The sequence below is a fragment of the Pavona decussata genome, unplaced genomic scaffold (assembly GCF_977016875.1).
Source record: "Pavona decussata unplaced genomic scaffold, jaPavDecu1.1 SCAFFOLD_272, whole genome shotgun sequence".
In the NCBI taxonomy this organism is placed as follows: domain Eukaryota; kingdom Metazoa; phylum Cnidaria; class Anthozoa; order Scleractinia; family Agariciidae; genus Pavona; species Pavona decussata.
In genome coordinates this window covers 1,545,165-1,569,020 of record NW_028145674.1, presented here as the reverse complement: position 1 = coordinate 1,569,020, position 23,856 = coordinate 1,545,165, and the positions used below count along the sequence as shown (strand labels likewise).

The window sequence follows — 23,856 nt, the reverse complement described above, 5'->3', positions numbered from 1 at the left end:
GCTGACTAAATATTTTTGACATGAAGTCATCACTTTGGCGCACAACAGACCTGTTTTATAATTTTAAATAACAGGTGTTGGCTAGTTTACACTTCCTGTATTTTTATTCAGTACTATTTATCTGGCTTCGGACGAAACCTCTGTTACCATATTTTTCAGGTAATTTAATCTTTTTTTTTTCTTTTAGTTCCTCGTATCTAAACTAACCGCTGCAAAATATATACCAGTACTACCATTTCTGAGTAACACACAAATGCAAAGCAAAAAATCGATCTAAAATTTTATTAGATAAAGATGAGAACTTTTTCCGCCTTGGTTCAGAACATAATAATAACTCGCTTGACGCGAAAACTTCCTTATCTTCACTGTCCAATTATTTTATTTGCAATTACCTAAATGTACGGCCGACTTGAGGGCTTCTAATTAAAGATACATTGTGTTTATATCTTAACTCATATATAATATCCAAGAATATTCTATCCCTCAGGAGAAAACCATTAATAATCTTTTTAATCACCAAGCCAGTGGCAACAATTATGGGCAAGAGGTAATGACGAATGGAGCTTTTAAGCTTTTAAGTTAAAACTTATTAAAAACGCTCCAGAAGCCAAGGAAGTGCTTGGGAATTTGATACTGGAGAGTGCATCAGAGTTGAAGGTATGGCTGGCGAAATGGTGCAAAATAATATCTATTTGTATTCGCTTAACATATTCATTTCATTCAACATTTATATTGTCATTCTCAAATATAACCATTCGCGTTCATCTCTTTAATCAGCTGCTGCTGACAACATCTGATTGTTGTCGGGACTCTTGCCTTCTCAGCCGCCGTCTTTGTTTTTCGTTTTTGGTGGCCTCGGAACGAGATTGTTTTGGCGCCAAAATCTTCCGTGACGTAATACGCCAATAACCACTGCGCAGAAATTGTTCAATGAACAAAAGATTGTTCAACAAATACAGAACGTTGAATTCGCATAAATTGTTGAAAGAATGAGCTTTTAAATGAAGTGTCAGTCAAGAAACTTTGTTTTCGCTTTGAATCGCTCAATTTAAGCATTTTTGTACCATTTTTTTTTAAGCCAAAGCTCTGTTTGCTTTTGTCAATCTTCCATTTTTGATCTTAAAAGGGTTTCACTGAAAGGATGAAAATTTTTATTAGACTCAACAGCATCAACTCTAACAGTAAATGGTTCAGGCTTTAGAAATTGATTTTCGACTTACACATTCAAACTTAAATCTTACTTTCATTCAGCTTGTAAACAGTAAGAACTTGAACTTCAAGTTTGTTAAAATCACCTCAATAGTAAAGAAATTTAGTTGCGGCGTCCCCTTTCCGTAAAATGCTGGTACGATTCTCCACGACATTTCTCAACAGCAACATTTTTCGATGGAAAAGTGAAGCACCTTCATAGTTCGTGCTCCACCAACTAAAACATAATACTAATGCGTGGTTAATAAGCCGATATTGTGACGGGTAAATCGTTAAGATAAGATTCACCAGGCTAACAAGTGAGTTTCGTTTCCCTTCATACATTTATTGTTGTTTTCGTCCAGGTTACATATCTAACAGGAAAGCGCTTCGGCCATGTCAGGATCATCCAACGTTGCCATAACAACAGTAACCTCCATTCTCATCGTTACAAGTATCGTTGGAAACTCTCTGGTTTGTGCAGTCATCAAGAAAAATCGAGATATGAGGTACAATGACATAGCTAAGACACTGGTTAAGTGTTCTTGCCACTTGAAGTTTCCGAAGTTTCATAAAAATAAAAATAGACCTTTATTAACCTAGTCACCAATTTTTGCTACTTGCTGCTGTTGTTGCTTTTACCTCCAGTATTGTGTCTTTGTGCCAATCGCTGTGTGTTATGGGGTTTAGCCTTATCCAAACGCGTAAATGAGTTTTTTTTGCTATATGCTGCTCAAGTTTTTGGATGTCTCGTACTTTTTACAAAACAAAACATTTTTCAAGAATTCAGTAAACAAAAGTTATTTTTTAAGGTTCTTTCTTGATATGTACAACAAGTGTCATAATTCGTTTAACCACCCGCCCCCTCTCCCTTTGTGCAATATTGGAGAGCGCAAGGAACGCGACATCTAATGCAACGCCTTTACGTTTCTAAACAACATTGCATGGTGGGAAAGGAAGGAAGATGCGATCGAGGCGAAAGTGAAACGTCACACATTGTCACTAGTTGCAGGTATCGCCCCTGGTTATTTTATTAAACGTGGTTCATGCAAGGATGACCTACTTTGTAAACTCCATTTCCAGACTAAAAGAGGGAGGTTTAATTGGGTGCCAAAAGTAATTCGCATTTTCGTCAATTTTTACTTAACTGCGTTTTGTGATTGTGCTACTTTGTAAACATTTGGTAAGCCAACGAGAAGAAAAGTAAAAGCCAATTGTGACTTCTTCCCATGCATTTACTCGCGGTTGACACCAGTTACATGTATTTGCCTTGAATTCAGATCAGTTTCATGCATTGTTTGGTCAGAACACTTACTTCCTTTTGATTTTGCGACAATCAATTAAACACCACCTTGTCATTGCAAGTTCAATAATTTTTACCTTTGGATATTTTTATAACAAATTGATTATAAAATTTTACAGGACTCCTATAAACATTTTGCTTGTGAACCTGGCGGCAGCAGACATCACTTATTCGGTTTTTCTTACACCCGAGTTAATTTTGAGTCACACGTCAACCCACCCTGAAGGTGTAACTGGAAGAATTTTATGCACATTGCTGACGGGTGGAACCTTCGCATGGGTGGGAGCGATTTCATCGGTCATCACTTTGGTTGCCGTCGCGACTGAACGCTACTATGCCGTGATCTATCCCTATGGTAACAAAGGAAAACTTACTATTCGTAAATTGAAGGTATGTCTCTGATTAAATGTTATACGTGTTATTTAGGGCTCTGAGACTTTAATTAGGTAAAAACCTGCCCCGAAGTCTTCCCTATCGATACGAATTTGGAAAGAAATCAACTTAGGACAGCGTGTTATCTCTCTTTCGTTTCACCTATCCAGAAAGACTCTAGTTGTACAAAATGTAGTTTTCGTTTTGAACAGTTAGCGAAATCGTTTTGTAATTTCACTTATCGTAAAGGTAACATACTCTTTTAAATTAATGGTATAACATCATTATTTTCAGGTACACTAAAGCTCAGATACACTAAGCCAACTAAATATCAAATTTGTCTCTCCCTATTTCTTCTTGACCATGAGACTAGATTGAATTGGGCTGCTACCGTATTTAATGACGAAAAGGGCACTTCAAAGTTCGTTACGGTTTTAACAAAAAGGAGAAATGGAAGGCGGTGCTCTTACTTGTTAAAATTTAGGAAATGTTTGCGAAGTCCGTTGGGGCCTTTTAATTTGGCACGTGAATAAAGGAAAGAGTATCTCATCCTTCCAAGAAATACTACGATACCAAGTCTATCTGCTTACAGAAAGAAAAACAAAACGTCTCCGTAACCTGTTATTGCCCGTTATTGTTCATGCCTTCATAAACGTTTTTAAAATTTATTAGGCCCTATCTATAAAGTTCACTTGTTTTGAACATCACCGTGCGTATACGACTTAAACTGGTGCTTTTTTACATTTTATTATTGCAGGTGATCGTCCCTGGTTCTTGGATTTTCGCATTAGCAGTACAAATCCCTCGTTTCATTAATACTGAATTTAAGAAGGAAACAGATCAACAGTTTTGTTTTCTTGCGTGGCCTGTGGCTCGCACTTGGTTATTTTTCGTCGTTTTTGTCTTCGCCTCCTCTTTGATGGCTGGGTTATACTCCAGAGTGGTTTACACTTTGTGGTTCAAATACAATGATGACAATAAGCTTACCCTCCAGCAAAAGGTATGAGTAATATAATTATATTGTTTTATTATTTAATATTATATCGTGACATATTGTATCATGTCATGTCACGTTTTGTTCTCTTTGGATTTGAGTTAATATCTTTCTTCGCCTGGTACTATTCTGCCATGCTTGTCCTGCTCCATTATGATTGAATGTGCTGTGCTGTGCTGTGCTGTGTTGTACTGTGTTGTCCTATACTGTGCTGTACTGTATTGTCCTATCCCATGCTATGACATGCTGTCTTGTCCTAAACTCTAATAGGCTATGTTGTGCTGTGCTGTGCTATGCAATGCCATGCTATGCTATGCGGTATAGTACTTTGTAATGCTGTGTTGTGCCGTGCTGTACTGTACTATGCTCTCTTACGTTGTGTTGTGCTGTGCCGTGCCCTGCTGTGGAGTGTAGTGCTGTGCTGCGCTCTGCTGTTGGGTACTGTCAGCCTCGGCTAATGCATTTCTAGCATTCTGATTGGTTCACTTAATCTCGGTTATCATCTCATATACCGTAGTTTGACCATGTGTGGAAAACGATTGCCCCTGGTGTCGCTAAGCTATTTTTTTTTCCGGCGGAAAGCGAAAGTTTCTTCGGAAAAATGGAGGAAAAAAAAAGAAAAGAAAGAAATACCAGACAATGCCATTTCAATATAACAACTAAAATAAAAGCCACAAAGTTCGGTATGACACTATTCAATGGTACGTATCTCTGAAGTTTCCTTTAAAATCTTTAAAATTGCAAGATTTTACGATTTAGATCACACAACAACAACAAAAACAACCGGTTACCTTCAAAAATTTCAGGATGGCTTGCAAATCCTGGCGGTAAGAGGTTAAAAACCAATCGAAGAAATTTCTCAGGAAGAGCTTTAATGCACTTGAATGCTTGTTTCAGAAAGGTTGTAACTCGTACATTTAAACGTTTCTTGAATTTGAGATGTTCGACTGTGTCCGATCTTCTTCGCTTTCGATTTTTCATTCAACTCCGTTTGCAAAGAGCTGCGTGTGTCATGTGATCATTACGTTTCGCGCGCTTTGGTCGGAAGTTGCCTCAACATCCGGTCGTTTTAATTTGAAAGAAATTTTTCGTTAAAATAAAATTCAGTAAACTTCAACAGCAATATCCAAACGCGGAGAATTTAATAAAACAATTATTCCATTCGCGCTTGTTGGAGATGAGATTAGCCAACTCGGTGCTTCTCGCCTCGTTGGCTATTTACCATTTCATATCCAACGAGCGCTCATGGAATAATTGTTAAATAACGTCGTCTCAGCGCAATGGGAAGATCCCCCAGGATCGCGATAATGTACTGTACTGTACGCAACTCGCAAAATATCCGCGCGTATTATACGTAAAACCATCGAATAAGACATATGTACCGTACTGCACTGTGCTGCGCTGTGCTGTGCTATGCTGTACTTTCCTGTTATTTGCTCAGCTGTTTTGCTGTTTGTAATAGTGTACTGTATTGTTTTGTGTTGTGCTGTGCTCACGATGTTGTACTATACTGTACTGTGATGTACTCTTGTTATCTGCTTACTAAAATTTGAGCTGACGGTGATGCATGGCTGTCGCCTTTCCTTGCTTTTTTTTTTTTTTTAATTGGGTCCTTGTCATAAACATCATCATAGAGCGAGAAGCGAGAAGCAGGTCAAATATTTTCTCTAATTCACAACCTTTTAAAGCCACGTAAAATACGTTTGTAAGGCCAGTTTTATGATTGTAATATCCCCGTTTCAGGGTGTGTTGAAGGTAAGGAAGCGAGTCACCTTGATGGTTGGGATCGTCAGCGCCATATTTGTGATTTGTTGGGGCACAGATACAATTCTCCACACCTTAGAAGATGTTGGCTCCTACAAGCTCAGTCCTTTTGCGATTCCCATTGCTCACACCATGATCATGTTTAATGCCGCTGTCAATCCGTTTGCATATGCTCTAATTAACCAACGATTCAGACAGAAGATCAATCGAATGTGCTGTGTTTCAAGGTTATCTAAAGCGAGTGTTAATTCTACAAGGGAAGCACGGGATATCAAGTTGGCAAACGGCAACACACAGTCGATCGACACAGCAAAACCAAATGCAACCTATTCGTTTTAGACAAATTGCCCTCTTAACAATAAGCCGAACATACCAAGAAATTACTTGGGAAATACGCTAACCTAAGCAAAGACGTTCGTAAGCCAGGAAAGGCAATCGGAAGTTATATGTTTCCCTTTTGACACATCGTCGTGGTATTGTAGCTGTAATGCAAAGCCATCAACCACCGAGACAAGCATTTTCCAGTTACTTTGCCAAGGAGAAGAAATTTATTTGATTGGTCACACTTGCTTTATAATGCACATACTGATGCATTCACAAGGTTGGTTTGGTAACGAGGAAGCCTGAACTGGAAGCCGGTAGGACGTCCAGTCCTCCACTGGTTTTAAATATAACAAACGCGAGCATACAAATGCCGACTGCAGTCCATGGCTCAGCAACGTATATTCTGACCGGGTTGTATTTAAGTTTCTGGTTCTTATAACTCGCCACGGATGCCCATTGAGATATCCCATTAGCTTTTCTTATCGTGTTATCGAATTCTAACACTAGACCAAAGACTGGAGCAATTTGATTTTAATTAGGGCAACGAAAAGATCGAAAATGTATTAGTTTCTCGGAAATAAGTTTAATTTGCACTGTATTGTACACCGAAGTGCTGAAAATCAATAAATTATTAATTATTAACCTGGAAAATTGAATATTTTAATCAAACCCGATAACTCGAAACCCCGCTAACTCGAACAGTTTTTCGTTTTCGAGTTACCGGGGTTCTACTGTGTTGATAAAAAGGCATAGCTTACTTTATTTAGTTGATTTTCTCTTGTTTAAAATTTTTGATGAGATTGTAATGCTAGTTTTCAGGAAAAGATTGCTACTGAGTGTAACTTTCTTTAATAAAAGCATTGTGATTTAATGATATCAGCCGTGACTAAAAGGGGAAGTATCATGGGGTTTTTGACCTCTTTTGTTAGAAATGGTGAAATAAGACATTCACTTTGCTACAAAATAATTCTAGAACAACTAGAGGAGAGAAATCAACTCAATTCTTGGTAGGAACAACTCCTGATCTGTTCTAGCGCATTTTGGCGGCAAAAATGCTAGAACTTGGAAAACATTAGCCTAACATTTTTCAAGTTTCAATCCATTCCGACCTACTCTGTCTCTGGTCAGAGGCACTAATCGACAGTTTTCAGTTTATTCGCTGGAATGATAATTTATAACAAAACTAGACAATTCCTTTTTTTTTGTTTCTGTTGTCAGACAAACATTTTTGGGTTTTGAAATGACATCAAATTTTCGTGATACTTCCCCTTTGAGGAGGGTCCCTTCTTTATTTGCTCCTGAGAGAACGTTCTACGCATCTCGGGATGGAACGATAACCTCTAATTTCTTAAGGAGCCTCTAGGCAGTTTTTTGGACTTAGGGTGGAAGTTTTGAAATTACGATCTCGCATACAAGATAAACTTCGATCTCCTTCATACTACATTATCATTTCAACATATGATCAAAGTTAATTTTCTCATCGGTTTCCAAGCAACAGCTATTACCATAGCAACGGAAGCGCATAGCCTCTCATTCTAAACATTATCGATTATCTCGAAATCCAGTCAGAAACTTTAGGGATTTAAACTACTCAATCTAAACAACTTGTAGGCGAAATTAGAAAAAAAATCTGTAAGAGCGTTTTCAAGTAAATAATGAATCAATTTTTATGGGGTGATTTTGTTTATTCCAGCATTTTTCACCAATATCTCTTGCAAAATAAAACTTGACACTTTGTCTTTTCTGTTAAAAGGTCATTGCTATTAGCAAAACATTCTAAATGTATATTAAGCTTCGCGCGTTTCATAGGTGTCTTCGATTTTAAGATATTTATGTTTGAAAACAGTTAAAATAAAGTATAGATGAATGAAAAAGTTCCCACTTTGCATAAATCGAGATATCTTTAAAATACCCCGGCAGATTTTTCTGTTAACTACAAGGGGTTAAAGTGACAATTCTTTTCCATATTCACGCAAGTGTTAGGCTCAAGAACCGACACTGGTGTTAGATAAGAAGGTTGAATCTTGGTCAAGTTTCAGTCATTGTTTGCTTTTTCCGAACGAGAGTTTTATTTTGTTTGTCCCGGTATATTCCACTACTATTCACGTGCTGTGAATATTTATGATTAGGTGAAGTCGTGCAAAAGGTAAATTTACATAAATATATGCTCCTGCTTCTCAAGTCTTCCATTGTAAATTTTACCTTTTGCACGACTTCACGTTACGATAAATATTCAAAGCACGTGAATAGTAGTAAAATAGACCGGGACAAACAAAGTAAAATTCTTGTTCAGAGAAAGTGAATAACGACTAAAACTTGACCAAGATTTAGCCTTCTTATCTAACACCAATTTCGGTTCCTGAGCCTAAAACTTGCGTAGATATCGAAAAGAATTATTACTTTAACCGCTTGTAATTTAACAGAAAAATCTGTACAAATAGAAAACTAGCCCTAACCACGTAATTTAAGTAATAATGAAGCTTTAATTTGAAAAAAATGTTTGGTGGCATTCGTTTTGATCCGAACATGTTACCAATGCATCAAGTTTGTTCGGGTACTTCTGCTCCCTCCCTCCTCCTCCCTTCAAAATCTGCTACGGCCAGATAAGGATAATAGGACACACCCTTTAAGGGATTTTTGGTTAATTGCCTGAGCAGCTTTCGACTTAAATTATTTTTCTTTAAAAGTCGACGAGTAAACCTTAAAGCGTACCTAACCCCCCAATTTGTTTTTCGCTTAAATAAATCTTTGCACCTGTTCGAAACGTATTGAGCCTTTTTGCGCCTTTTTTCAATGAAATCTTGACTTTTTATGGGCTGTAAAAGTTACGAAATCTAGCCATCATCTTTCCCATGACCGAGCTAGTAAGGAGCATGGGTCTACTCCTTACATGACTTCACAAAGTGCTTTGCATGCATTTTCACATAGACTTAATACAATGCAAATCTGTTTGTGACGTCAAGTAAGGAATAGACCCATTCATTCTGGATGCAATTCCCTCGGACACGTTATTTAGGGCTTTGAAGCTATATAAATTATCGCATAAGTCGGCGGAAGTTCAAACTATGGCTTTTCTTGACCTCCAACGTACGTTGTGGAGGATTTTCCTAGACCCTCGTCAGCTTGTGTTTTGTTTTAGGTGCTCTTCGTCACCTTTCTTTCAAATGTGGCCCGCATTCGATTCCCAGCGTTGACGCTATATGTGTGTGTAGTTTGTTGTTGGTTCTCGTCCCTGGGTTTTTCTCCGGGTTCTCCGGTTTTCCTTCTTCTACCAAAAACCAAGATAAATTTCAATTCGACTCTTAAGGGGCACCCTTATTAACCTCGAGTTAGCTTGATATTACCCGCCCAAGCTCCTCAATCCATCGAGAGAGCGCCTTTCTCCAGACCAGATCGGATGGAAGGTTGTTCAACCTCTCCGCTCTCTGGGCGGAAAGCTGAGACCAAAGTTCGCGAGACACGCATTAGAGTATGCTCTTTGTAGACAATGCAGCCTAGTCACCCACACAGTGAAGAGGCAACAGAGCCTCGTGGGCAGATTCTTGCGCGCCAGTCTGGACTTTGTGGCATGACCATCAGCATAAAAAAGGACTAACATTATTCCCACAGTGTCGAACACCTGCCGGAAATCACAGTCAATGACAACAATATAACATTAAGCTGGAGCCGGTTATAAACGAATTCTCATATCTGGGCTTAACGGTGTCAGACGATCTTTCTCTGGATGCTGAGATTAACAGGCGCATCGGATGAGCAGCCTCAACCTTTGCCAGTTTGATCAAAAGAGTCGGGGAAAACGGCTAGCTGGCCATCCACACCAACTGAAGGTGGCCGTATACAGAGTCTGTGTCCTTAGTACCCCCTTCTATGGCAGCGAGTCTTGGATTCTTTACCCTAGACAGGGAAAGAGGCTGAATGCATTCCATCTGCGAAATCTGATGCCCGTCCTCAGAATCAAGTGGTCTGGTTGAGTGACAAACACCGAGGTCGCCCAAGCTGGAATCCAGAACCTCTAAGCCCTTCTCCAACAGCGCAGACTCCTCTGGCTTGGACGTATTTACCGCATGCCGGATGAAAGGATCCCAAAGAGCCTGCTCTATGGTCAACTCGTCACAGGCAAGAGAGCGTGCGGACGACCACATCTACGCTTCAGGGACGTCTGCAAAAGAGACTTAAAGTAAATGGACATTGACATCAGAAGTTGGGAGGAGCTGGCCTCTGACCTCGGAAACAGGTGGAGACAAGAGTTACGGAGGGGCTTTGACTGATCGGAGGCTAAGCAAAGGCAAGCTGCTGAAAAAAAAAGGTTTCGGCGAAAGAACAGCCAAGTGACAGCCCCTCGGGACACTCCCCTCACGTACAAACTGTGCGGAAGAGACTGTCACTCCCTTATTGACCTGCACACGCACATTGGGCAGGTACATCTACATGTATTTTTATTTTTTTTACTCCCATGACTGAATGTTGCCCCCTTTATATATAACTGTAACACACGTGTTTTGTCTGCCCCTTCACGCGTCTATGTTCACTCAACCAAATAGCTTTAAAAACTGTAGTGCATCTCACAAGAGGATAAAACTTGAACAATATAAACGAACAGAATTCAAATATTGTGGAGATTCAGGACCCTCAAAAAGTACACCCTAAGTGACATTCACGTGTGGAGAATACAAGGAGGCAGCCCTTCTGTGTTAATTATTGACTACAGAGTATAAATAAAATAAGATGACAAAAAGCTCATATAAGTCTCGATCAACCTCATTCACAGAAGAGAGCCCCTGGAGAGGAAGTTGCGTCTCAATCAAACTAGACCAGCTGTCGACGACGGCTTACGATTAATAAATAATAAATGATGAAAATCTTTATTGAGGATACCTACTTCAACCAAAGTGATTTACAGAAGGGTACTCCTACTAAAATACAAATAATAAAACTTATACAAGAAAACCAATATGTTAAATATAATATAAAAAATAAAATATTCAAAACGCATGCAAGTTGGATATCAACATAAGTCAGGGTTTGCACTTCTTTGGTAATTAATTTTTATGCTGTGTAAAAGCCGTTAAAGCCATAGGAGGAGCAGTTGCTCACTTCATTACTTTTGAACCTCAGAGGCACGACAGAAAAGAAAGATCGTTGTGATCAACTGTTCGCACCTGACAATTAAAATTAGTCGACAACTTGAGTTCCCTTCATGCATTATAGAACAACGATAATTCATTGGACAGTTCTTTAAAAAGTGTTACCTTGCGCGAGGAAGACGAAAGACAAAAGAGTACCTGCAGCAAAAAACATTATTCGGTCGGAGAAAGGAAAGAGAGGTTTGGCGGACGTTTTCTGGAAAGATACCGAGCCACATCGCATGAAATAAATGAATAGGATATCACAAATAAGGAGAATAAGGGCGTCGACAGACTGGAGAAAAATTTGTCGACTACTATGTGTATTCGACAACAATTATCAGGGAGGGATTAAGGGGAAAGGGGCGAAAGTTTTTGTAACCGTGTATCGAATGGTATTATGCAATCAATCGTTTTAAAACCCCTTTTAAAGTTTGTCTTCAGAAGCCGTAATTTTTGGTTACGAATGCTTCCAGAATGCTGTAAAGCAGAATCTCCACCAATGTGAATTTTGCGGTGGTGGGGGGGGGGGGGGGGGGAGGGAGGGGGGTTCTTGCGCTCTCGTCACAATTTCTTTGGTCCTCTCTTTCTGGATTTTCTGGATCCGGAAAGCAATCCTACGCAATAAACACCAAAATGATCAGTAGAATTTGTTTTTTTTTGTTTGTGAAAATTTGATAACTAGCGCTCCTGCGTATGTCATGCCGCTGATAACGAACACTAAAGATGTCTCAGAGACTAGGTAAAACGAGTTATTCAAAGTCATCAACAACAAAACTAACGCGTTTGTTATGGAATAACTAAAGTAGTTTTCCTTTTTGAAAAGGAAGACTAGTTTGTCGTCAATAACTAAACAAAAAACCTAGTTTACGGGTTCTTACTAGTCTGTGAGGAACAGAATAAGGGGGCTTGGAACGGTTGAATTGCCGTCTAAATTGTGTAAAAAGCCTAAAAGCCTTTCTCTACAAGCGGAATCGAAATTGGTTACTTGTGGCTGCTTGTAATTTATGACTGCCGTACTTTATTTGATTTTTCCACTAAGCGCATATATACATTTAGAGAATTCGAGCTGAAGCGTGTCTAGATAAAAGCATCATTTGTACCCTTTACTGTCATGTTAACTGAAAGCAGGTTTGTGTACACTAGAGGAAACGTGTTTGGACGACTGTTACTCTTCCACAAGATGAGACGTTGAGACTCGGTAGAGAAAGCTTGCATAGCATCTTATAGAAGGACAAATTTTTCATTTTGCCGTAGGTCTGTACTCTGATAACGTACAGAGGACGTCGAAAACTGGTAAAAACATAAGTCACGCTACAAGTCACACTTTGTTGTTCTCACCACGTTTTTGACGTGATCTGTGAAAGCACCGACGCTTGACAAAATCGAATCTATTTGTTAAATAATTAATTAATTTAGTCAGGAATAACATGGCTCCAGATTGTTCATTCTTTGAAATAACTTAGAAAAACTTAAAAATGCCATAAAAACTTGAATGAAATAAGATCAAGTGTATACAAGATTTTCTGACTGTTCACTGAATCTACTGAAAATGCTCAAACGTTGACGGCCAACAGAAGCCAGAGTTACAACTTCCGCTTTAACTTTCTCTGGTAATTTAAACAGGTTGAGAATTCTTACTAGACCAATACAGAAGCAGCTGATAGATATATCATGTACAGATCACTAATATAATATTTTACAGCTAAGCTGATCCCGTCCTCTTCGATTCCTGCCTTATCGCTGATGCGTCTTGATGCCCAAACAGAGGAGGGAGCTTCCCCAGGAACACAAGAAAGTTAACAGTTAAAAGTCCTCAAAAAAAAAAAACACAAGTGAAAATTAACGTAGGTTTTTTCTAAATTAACTATGTAAGCAGACATATTTTTAGAAATAGCAAACAGTGACGTAACATAACTAAATTAAGCCCTATTTTGTCAGAATTGAACTCGAGCAGTTGGCCCAAGCGATTGACAAGAAGTGTAAGGAGAAAAGTCAAATGGCCAGAGGGTAGCCTGTGACAAACGGTGTAAGTGTCGAAATTTTCTTGTGCTCGAGAATATAGATTACATCATATAGAGCACTTGGAACGGCTGCACAGCCGTTCTAGATAAGGGGAAAAAAGGTAAAAGGGTAAAGGCCTTCAGTTCTCTACAAACGAAATCGCAATTGCTTGCTTGAGATTGTTTTGTGACTACCTTGAATGATTCGCTATTTAGAGAATTGGAAATGAAGCTTTTCTTTATAAAAGTTTGACTTGTACCATTTACTACCATGTATACTAAGAGGAGCACGTAGTTTAAAGTTAAGTGTACACTAGAAAGCCAGTAACCTTGTTATGCTAAGAGGCCTTAAATTACCCAGCGACGAGCTTGAACGACTGTTACCCTTCCAAAGGTGAGACGTCCTGTGTGCAACTTAACTAATACTCACCAGACTTAGTATAGATACTGCATTTATATTTATAGAGGAATAAGTTTTCAATTTATTAGATGGAACGGCATCCTAAGCAATGGCGAGTCAGGAGGGAGGAAACATCACTAATTTTTTCCGTAAAATGTTTCAAAAAGTGATAGACTTTTATCAGGGCTACAAAGCGAAAACTATGAAAGCATTGATGTGATTGGTGGTGGAGTCCGCTCACAGTTTCACCGGCGTCTGTTTTTATCAATTTTGTACCACGAAAGCTTGAATTTTATTTGACAAAAAGGTTTACACGAATATTGCAATATAAGCTAATTTGCATGATTGAGCACGTACGGGCTGTTCACTCTTTGACATAAATAAAAAAAGTTGAAAAAAGTCATAAAGTCTGAGTTAAACAAGATCAAGAGTATAGGTATAGGTACGTTCACTGAGCCCACTCAAAATGCTTAAAAGTTGACGGTAAACAAAAGCCAGAGTTTCACCTTTCGCCGATTTCTTAGATAATTTAAACAGGTTCAAATCGCTTATCAGAATATTACAGAAGCAGGTGCAAGGTATTAAGTACGGGTTACTAATATAAAATCTTACAGCTAAACCTATGTTCTTTGATTTCTGGCTTATCACTGATGCTGCTCGCTAAGTAAGCAATGATGATAAGGAGCTTCCCCAAGAAAGTTAACAGTTGTAAGTCCTCGAAAAACAACTACAAGTCGTTTCGAAAGGGATTTCGCATTTGAAACTTAAACTATGGACAATTCAGCAAAAATTAATTTAAATTTTACATGCTATGCACAAGATGTGAAATATAAATTATTAGCCTGCGTCCTTCGCATGATTAAGACTGAACATAGGGGTCACCGCTCCGCCATGTTGCATTAAATTGTTTTCAAGCCACTCGGTGGTTTTGGCTTTTACCCGTTCACATGGATTTTGAAACAGGAAAATTCCTTTTGCTATATTTTCAAATTCTAATATTTATGAAATTAGCTTTGTGTTGATGAATTATTTGTCTTGGTTTATCTGAAAGTGGCGTAGGTGCCAATGTTTTTTTTTTTTTTTTTTTTTTTTTTTTTTTTTTTTTTTTTTTTTTTTTTCTGAAGAAAACAGTAAAAGGTTGGTCGTGTCCTTGAATAAGATTTTTAAATCAGGCATAAAGGATAAAATATCAGGTTACAACAGGAAGGCAATACTACGACAAAAATCATCTATCATTTGAAACAAGCAAATGCGTACAAGAGACGTGGTAATTATAAAGCTCCTTTAGATATAAGCCGCTGCTTACACTTTTGCTCAATAATTAATAAGCATAGCGGGCGAATTGTTTCAGCTTCCTTCTCCTTACTTCTTGTCTTAAAAGGGATCGGTCATTAAAAAAAAAAAAAAAAAACGGAAGAAAGCCATTGTGCCACACGATCGGTATCAAATATCTGAACAGGAGGCGAACGAGGAAGCGGTCTGATGCCTTTAATTACTGAAGCTTTCAAATTAATCATTTCTATGTTGAGTTCATCAGGTGTATACGGTAACCGCAAAAAAAATTTGTTAATAGCAAACTTCTTGTGGCGTTATTAGTCAAGTAGGAAACTAGCACACACAAACAAGAATTGACCAATTAGTTACTACGCAAGCGCACCGCTCTAATTATAAAGTTACTCCAAGCTGTACTTGGTACGGTGTTGAAGCTGTTTCTTACTAGCTTTGCAGCTTCTCTAAAAATAAAACAGTTGGAATGCAACAGATCACGAAAGAAAGCTCAGTACTTTCTTTGAGTAATCGGAGACCACTCTTAATAGTTTAAACTCGCAAGAAGACTAAGTACATAATTTTCTCTATCATTTGACTCCAATTGGGTATTTGCCAACTGGTTCGAGACAAGTCTAAACCAAAAGATTTTGTTTTGCTTTTGTTCAGGTTATGTGACTGACACTGGCATGCTTCAAATCATGTCCGAATCAGCTGATGTCGTCATAACGGCAGTGACGTCTTTGCTCATCATAACAAGTATCTTTGGAAACTCCCTGGTTTGTGCTGTGATAAAGAGAAATCGGAATATGAGGTATACATACATTGGATACTGAGAGTAATACGGTTTTCTATTTTTGAATAAGCGGGGTAGTTTCTAAAGAAATTGTGGCGCTGCGTCAGTGGGTGAGTGAAACTAATATCCCTTGCCATCCGACCATTCAATAGGCCTTATCACGGTTTTCGACGCCATTTTGACGAGGCAAACATGCTTGAAATAACAGTGTTTGTATGGAAATCCGATGTTAAATAATTTTCATAAAACATCGCTTCGGAAAAATTCATGAATTGGAAACTTTTGACACTAAGAAAAGGACTTTAAGAAAACAAATTGGAGGGATGTAGCTGTGCCGCCGGTGTTTTGAACTTTCCATACATTTGTCTGTAAAGCGAACCAGCCGTGAACTGCTACTAAAAATACAAATGTATGGAAAGTTCAAAACACGACTGGACGCTTTCAGGCACTGCTACATCCCTCCAATTTTTTCCTTAAAATCCTTTTCCTAATGCCAAAAGTTTCCAATTCATGAATTTTTCAGAAGCGATGTTTTATGAAACTTATTTGACATCGGATTTCCATACAAACACTATTATTTCAAGCCCGTTTGCCTACTCGTCAAAATGGCGTCGAAAACCGTGATAAGGCCTATTAAATAAAGTATTACCTTCAATCCGAAGGAAAAAAGTCTAGAATTTAGATTACAAGGACGCGGGATTTAACAAGACAATATTTTGTTGTTGTTGTTGTTTTTTTTTTTTCAACTTCATCATCAGGCAAATCGCAATATGAACACCTATCTAAATGTGAAGGTTTTAAGTTTATCAGGAGCTTGTTCGAAATCCAGCTTGATTCCCCGCACTCTCTAGACAAAAGATCATTCAATATACAAACAGTAAAAAATAACACCACTGTAATTACTCAAGTAAACCACTGGAATGTGCTACTTTTTAAAGAGGTCTTAATAATTAAAAATTGTACGCCCAATCTGAGCTCGGGACGGAAGGCGTCAAGGGACTTACAATTGTTCTAATATAATTGTAATTTTAAATCATTAGTGTAGTTTTTTGTAACCTTTTTCTATTTGTGATTATTGCCTGATGATGTTGTTGAAATAAACAACGAAGTAATCCTCCGTCAAATCCCGCATCCTTGAATTGTAAACGAAATCTTAGGTTTGTGAGATGCATTTCTTCGGAGTCACGTTTATACTTTATTAGTGAATCTAATGTTTGGTTTGATCAACTGATTTTCTAAGGTAGTATGGTTACCATAAAGAGATTCGAGTGCCGAGCGTTAGTACTCCGTCGGATAAATTCACTCTTTCCATTTCTAGTCACGAATAACTATAACTTTCGTTATATACTCCCTTGACACATTATATATTTGTGGGATTTATAATTGGTGAATAGAACAAATAGGCCAGCAAAAGGATGCGGATTATAATTTCCGTGGAATTTGATAAGTCACGTGCACGCCGATTATATATTTGCTTTGCTCAGAAACTCTATCTAGGTAAAGGGGGAGCGGATTCTCCTGGCACCGACTTTGGACCTTTATATCTATTTTGAAATATTTGAGAAAACCCCACCAAACTTTGTGAACAGGAACTTGTCTTATAATAGTTTGATGTGGTAGGACAGTGTTCACTGTATTGCTGTTACCATGGCAAAAACGTTTTGGTAGGTATTTTAGAAATTGGAACATTCCTGATGTCGTGAAAGATGTTAGTCACCGTGGTATTAAATGATAGCTCATAATTAATCGTTTGCCTCACAATTGTGTCAGATAGGTATGGATCGCGGCGTTAAGATTGTTTATAATACTGGTCTTCGTCAGCTGGTGGTGCTGACTGGCTGTTCTGTGCTTGCAATAGCAAGGCGTTAGTCTGAAACTATATGTACAGCACAGTTAAAGTAACCTAGGCAGTTGACAAGATTTACTGCCAACGTGGCATAGTCTAAATTAGAGACACTAGGAGATCAATGTATGAACTTTGCCAAAAATAAAACATTTGTTTCTGGCTCCTACAATCCCCATTTCCCCAACCATTTTTTGGAATTTTTTAAACTAAGATTTTTCATATAAATTCGCAGGACCCCAATAGATTTTCTTCTTGTGAATCTGGCAGTGGCGGACATTAGCTACTCCACAATGCTTATACCGGAGTTGATTTTTGGCCACATTTCAAGCCACCCAGAAGGAGTGACAGGAAACGTCTTATGCCAATTGAGGAATGCAAACTTGGCTTGGGTTGCCGCGATTTCCTCGATCTTCACTCTGGTTACCATCGCATTGGAACGCTACTATGCTGTGATATATCCCCTTGGAAACAAAGGAAAACTTATCAGGTTAAAACTGAAGGTATGCCATTGAGCCAACAACTATCTATAATTTTCATTTGAAGTCTTTTCTGAGTAGGGTTCTTTTCCTGTTTATTAACTTATGGTATATAAGTAATAACTGAGTTTTTTTAAGATGCCGAACCCTTACGAATCTTAAGCCAAAGCCGTGACGCTAATAGTATAAAGGGGATTAATAGATCAAATTATTCATATATTCATCAGGTCTGAGTTAATGAGGTAACCCTAAGAAAATGAGATGCATGCTGTGTAGTTACATGAGGGTCATTATGGGATGCGAATCCTAGGTACATGTTGCTTGTGCACGCGTGTTATTGTTTAGAGCGTTGTATATGAGATGATTTTTTAAGAGTGTGTCTTGGCTAGACTATGACACATGAAATGATCGCCCAACCATCCGGATGATAGGGCAAGTACATAGGGGAAAGACTTTGTTGGGAACCAAAGACGAGTGACTGATGTCTTGGTGAAACCAGAATCACGGAATAACTATAAATAGGTCCAGAGGTTAATACACATGAAAGCCACGCTCATGTTCTTTATCTTTCCTAGCAAATTGTCTCTTACGCTTGGGTGTTGAGCTTTGACTTGATCTTCCACGAAAAGGTCCATATCAAAGTTTTATCTTTGTTTTTATACTGGTGTTTGCTTGTCTCGATTGGTATCCACAGGCATTTGGTCAGCCCACTGAAAAAAAAAACCTAAACAATTCCTGTCTTTTGCATTTAAAGTAGGGTGTGGGTGTACCCTAGTGTTTGCAGAATTGCTGCTTTCCACTCTTCACACACTTTGCAGTCGGGTATCACTCCATCACGAACACATTGCTGATACCAATGTACTCCTTCTTCAGTGCAGAGAAACGGATACCCTTTCCAATTCAAACAGCAAAGGTTGGATATGCTCGATGCGGGCTTAGTTACTTCAAGATCTTGAAGGCAGACTCCACACTTTGAATAACTCATCTTGGAAGTGTTCTGTAAGGGAGTCACTTGAAAGTGATGTCGATGAGCACAGACACAGTGACTTCAGTTGTTTTAGGAACCGGTTAGTGCATCTGGTCTAACCAGTACCAACAAGTCTATGAATGTAACACCGGTTTTACTTTATTGAGCACTAGAATTGACGATCAAGTCTAACCAGTATCGACACGTTTTACAAAACTGATCAGGTTGCAAAATGGCTTTAAAATGTTTTATTTTTCCTCTTAGGTTGGGTTTCATCAACCCATTCTTGTCCATAAGGTGCAGAATGTCCGATTAATAAATCTACAGTAGTTTCCTGTGGTCATACTCTTAAAGACCATAATATGACGTCATAAAATGTTCAAATCTCAAGTTGAACCACGAGCCCCAGACGAGTGGTTTCACTATCAAAAAAGTACGAAAGGAAATGGCTTTATTTTCCGTTGAGAAAGCGCAGGCGTTATATCTGTCGTAATTTTTATCGTCGGTACTCTTATAGACAATAACTACGAGTCAATTAGCGTGCCGGAATTTTGACAGTTATTGTGTTATAAATTGTGTCATATTCAATACACATTTGTGTGATGTTTATTCCAAAGCGTAAAGTCATGATCCATCAGCTTTTGATTGTCAAGTACTAAACTAGGGTCTCATGTTTGAAACCATGGTGCAAACCAAGAATAACAAAAAGTAATTCCAAAAGTGTATCGCCTTCCTTCATATCCATGTAAGCTATAAAACTGGTTTGTCCGGTTTAATAAGCTTCCCATTGTCAGTGACTTCGTAACCTAAACACCACGGGTATGGAATCAGTTGGTATTTCTAACAGTAAAGAAAGTGCCATGTCTTCTGGTGAAATAGAAGGCGTCGTTTCTATTTTGGGGGAGGACGTTTAGACTTTGAGCATCTTTCGGGCTGTTTTTTCGACTTTGTTTCCTTTTTTTCAGGTTTTACAGTCGTTTCGTTTTTCATTCGTTTTGTCAATCCTCCATACCTTTGAAGAAGATGATCCAGCAATAGGACTTTTTAGTCTTCCGGTGAAAGGGAATACGTGACTTTTGACGTCTTAATACCATCGTGTCAGCATCGGTGTCTGATCCGGCGTAGTTAGTCGATTTCCAATCAAAGCACCAAGGGCTGGTAGAAATCCTCCTTTCTGATTCAGTACCTGCTTTTTCTGTTTGAGGTTTGGTTTCTTGCGGGTCAAATACGGTGGGTGACAGTCTTTAATTTTTTATGATAGGGGTAGGTTTCTTGATCTGATAAAAGGTACACGATCCAGGCGATTCATATAGCCCAAAGCTCTGTCAAATTCTTTGGTAATGTCACTTGAAATCAGTCGGATAAGATAAATTGATAGTAGTTTTAGTCCTTCAGTTCTATGTAGATCGAAACATATATTTCCCCCCAGGTATTTATTTTTGTCCACTCTTGTCATGAATGTCTGGGTATGCACACTGCCGGCCAGCTATCGTGCTCTACACCAAGTCGTCCATGCCACTTTTCGAGAAGTTCAACTCGACAAATAAATTGGCAAGAACCTAGTTGAATCTTTCTTGCAGCTAAGAATGTAGCTCACTTGAATGCTGAGTACATTTTGCCATGTATGAGGATAAATGATACGCGTCAAGACGACTTCCCAGCCTTCACTCAAATGAAATTGAGAAGTTGCATCGATAAACTTGCCGTATGGTTTTCAACGTGTTGTGCTGTGCTTGCATCACTGGTTACCATGACATAAAAGCTATTTGTCATTTTTTCTCAAGTTTTTACTTTTTCACCTGTAAATGAAAGTAGCTCAGCACTACCACTTTTCGAGTAGACGTCAATAGTTTAAAGCGTCTTGGTTCGCAAGGGAAGGTATGCAATGTGTTCCGGCATTTTCAAACTTTTGTCGATACGAAACAGATGATCTGATCTTTCAATCACTTTTTTAAGTTCAGTCACCGTCACCTTCCTTTAAACGAGGTGGGTTGCCGGGAAGTAGGCAATACAAAAAAGTGGCAGGAACTGGTGGTGATAAACAATGAATATTCGGTTAAACCTTTCAACAATGTGAGCCTTGGTTTCATTGTAGGTTACATTGTGATGAACGTTTTGGTTTCTCAGATACGTTTTAAACCTTTAGTTCTTGAATTCAGTTCCTGCATCTGACTGTAATCTTTCTCGATTGCGTCATTGGGTAAACACCTTGATCAACGCAACCACTAAAGAGAATCCGGTCTTGGATTTTAAGGGTACCACCAGTGCATACTTGGAAAGGGCATCAGTGCTCGTCAATAAGTATTTTTATAAGATTTCAACGACTCAAATCTGAAGGACTTTCAAATTCGCCTGCCACTGCTGATCCAAGCCAGTTACAATGACCCGAGAAAACAAATTTTGCATTTTTTTAGAAATACTTCAAAGTATTTGGCTTAATCTTCCTCGTCGGGGGCTCTTTCTTTCTACCACATGTTGAACAGTAGCTAATCTGAAGCTTAAAATTCTCGCAGGTAACACTCATATTTACTACCTTAAAATATTTCTTTTTCTAGGTGATTATTCCTGGTTCTTGGATCCTGTCATTGATTATCAACATCCCGCAGTTCCTCAAGCTAAATTTTAACACAGAAATCAATCCAAATTATTGTTTTTTCGAATGGCCTAAACAGTGGATGAGCACGGCGTATAATTGGACGTTGCATGCCATTATTGTCCTTTCCATTGTGCTGATGGCTGGGTTATACGCTAGAGTGGTTTACACTTTGTGGTTTAAGCGTGATGATGATTTCAGGCGGCTCACTTATCAACAACGGGTATGTGTTTCCCTAATTGTATTGGAGTTGAATATTCTAAATATTTTATAGCTACTTGGAAGCCCTGCAGTGTATGTTAAGGTAATCAAGTCACCAGTAAGAATTACCTACTGGGCTTTAGCTCTAGTACGGAAATGAAGACCACAACGAGTCAAAGAAAAATGTATCGACCTTGATCGGCGGGAATCGAAGCCACGACCTCTGGATTTCGAAGATTTTGTCTTTACCTTAAGCGGTCTCCCTTTTCCTTACCAGGGCTGATGCTCAGCCGTAAATTTCATGGGATCACTTTTCCACTTCAACATACACTGCAAAGTTAATTCTCTGATCCATCGTTTCTGTCATTAGTCCTAGCGGCATAACATTTCGTTGGATCTGACCGACGTTTCTATCAATGGCACGCCTGCGTTTTGAAGTATTTTTTTATTCTTTTCATTTTTACATTGATTTGAGAAGTAGAAGAAAGCTTATCTGGGCTCTCAAAGAATGGCGCACGACATCATTTTTAGGTTTTTTCTAACACTTGCCATCGTTGTACGTAACTGAAATATAACATCATTGACCAACAGATATGTGTGAACGAGTAAACATGAAAAAAAAAACTTTTTGCTTAAGTACGCAGAGAACTCCCTCAGAGCAATGATTTACCGCTTCTTCCTAAAGGTTAACGAGATTTAGTTAAGCACATTTTGTTCATTTTATAACGTCCGCTAGTTAATTAATCCCTCTCTAAACCTGTGACCATAATATTGTTTCCTTTGAAGGCCTTTACATTCCTACTTCACCACGCTCGTGACTTCTTTTTATATTGGCAGGGCGCGCTAAAAGTACGGAGGCGTGTCACCTTGATGGTTTTGACCGTCAGTGCCATCTTTGGAATCTGCTGGGGCATTGACACAATACTCCACTTGTTAGAGGAAATTGGCTCCTACAAGCTCAGTCCCTATGCAATTCCTATTGCTCACACCATGATCATGTTCAATTCGACTGTCAATCCTTTTGCATATGCTTTGATTAATCAGCGATTCAGGGAGAAGATGAAGGGAATGATATACTGCACCTCAAGTTCATCTGAAGCAAGAGCTCATGCTGCAAGGAAACCAAACGAAATCGAGATGATCAACCAACCGAGGAAGCAGTACCAAGTCTCAGGGAGCGAAGGGTTGGAAGACTTGGAAACAAATTCCTCCTCTCGAACTCTGTCGACATCCAATGGAAGCAATATGATTTAAAGTTCTACAGCTGTCTCTTTTATATCTGATTCGTATCAGTCGTTATTTATTTGATTTAGGAGCGAGGGAGATGAGAGGCGAGTGAAATGAGGCGCGCCGAGTAAACCGTAGGGTGTCCTTGGTAGCTACAAGAACAAATGTCACCCTTCGTTGACTGCACCTCGTCAGAGCGTTCCGAAAAATTCAGGTTCAGCAAAAACTCACTTACCTAGCGACTGCTTACGAGTCAGCTTCTTTATAGAACTTCTTTGAAACGACAGCTGAAATTCTATGCACTAATTTAAATTGAGCAAAAACTCAATGCAACCACCATAGAGGTCAAGTTCTGTTTCGTAAAACCACGAACTGCTCCTTGTGAAAGTTTTTCCTTTTTAATCAAGATAAAAAGTTATAATATATACAAGCATGGAAATTTGAGAAAATTTTAAGACCTGATTTTCTAACAAATTTCGGTGTTATTACCATAGAAACTTCTGCTGTGCTTAGTTGTCAATTAATTTTTAAATTATGATCGATAGTTTTTGGAGGGTAAACCTTCGGTAAACCGTGTAAACACTACAAATATCGATGACGTTGCAAGTCATACAGATTTATAACCACCCAATGATTAATTTACGTTCGCTCTTATTGGACAAAACACCTCACGTAGCATAAACAAGGTTCTTCAAGTCTGCGTATTGTTGTTGTTTATCGCCCACCGAAAGTTGATAACAAGAACACGGAATCGCTGTTTTCTGAAGAAGTCCAACTCTCTTGGAGACACTTGTCACTGCTACTGGTTCCCATCTAATGGCTAGCGACTTTAACTTCCATGTCGATGATTCTAGCGATCGGACGGCGGTGCGTTTTTAACAACTTCTTGACACATTTTTATTTGCAGCAGCACATCTGGGAGTCCACACATAGGAGTGGTCATACTTTAGACCACATGATCATTCGGGGGGAAGAGAACATTGCTATCAATTTCACTGCACGTGATCCATCAC

At 38.7% G+C, this 23,856-nt stretch overlaps 2 protein-coding genes across 3 annotated transcripts; both read left to right on the top strand.

Moving 5' to 3' along the window:
• Positions 1–518: 518 nt before the first annotated feature.
• LOC146455660 (pyroglutamylated RF-amide peptide receptor-like) lies at positions 519–6,382 on the top strand. Its single transcript, XM_085094004.1, has 5 exons — positions 519–657; positions 1,554–1,697; positions 2,611–2,881; positions 3,621–3,863; positions 5,601–6,382. The coding sequence occupies exons 2-5, from the start codon at positions 1,585–1,587 to the stop codon at positions 5,958–5,960; spliced, it is 987 nt and encodes a 328-aa protein (XP_084950130.1). The 5' UTR covers positions 519–657; positions 1,554–1,584; the 3' UTR covers positions 5,961–6,382.
• Positions 6,383–12,802: 6,420 nt separating this feature from the next.
• On the top strand, positions 12,803–23,171 carry LOC146455659 (pyroglutamylated RF-amide peptide receptor-like). 2 transcript variants are annotated; one of them, XM_085093981.1, is made up of 6 exons: positions 12,812–12,915; positions 13,010–13,097; positions 15,407–15,551; positions 17,612–17,879; positions 21,378–21,638; positions 22,454–23,171. In XM_085093981.1, the coding sequence occupies exons 3-6, from the start codon at positions 15,427–15,429 to the stop codon at positions 22,868–22,870; spliced, it is 1,071 nt and encodes a 356-aa protein (XP_084950107.1). In that variant the 5' UTR covers positions 12,812–12,915; positions 13,010–13,097; positions 15,407–15,426; the 3' UTR covers positions 22,871–23,171. The 2 variants fall into 2 exon arrangements, with proteins under 2 accessions (XP_084950108.1, XP_084950107.1); XM_085093982.1 differs by lacking the exon at positions 13,010–13,097 and having other exon boundaries at positions 12,803–12,915.
• Positions 23,172–23,856: the final 685 nt, after the last annotated feature.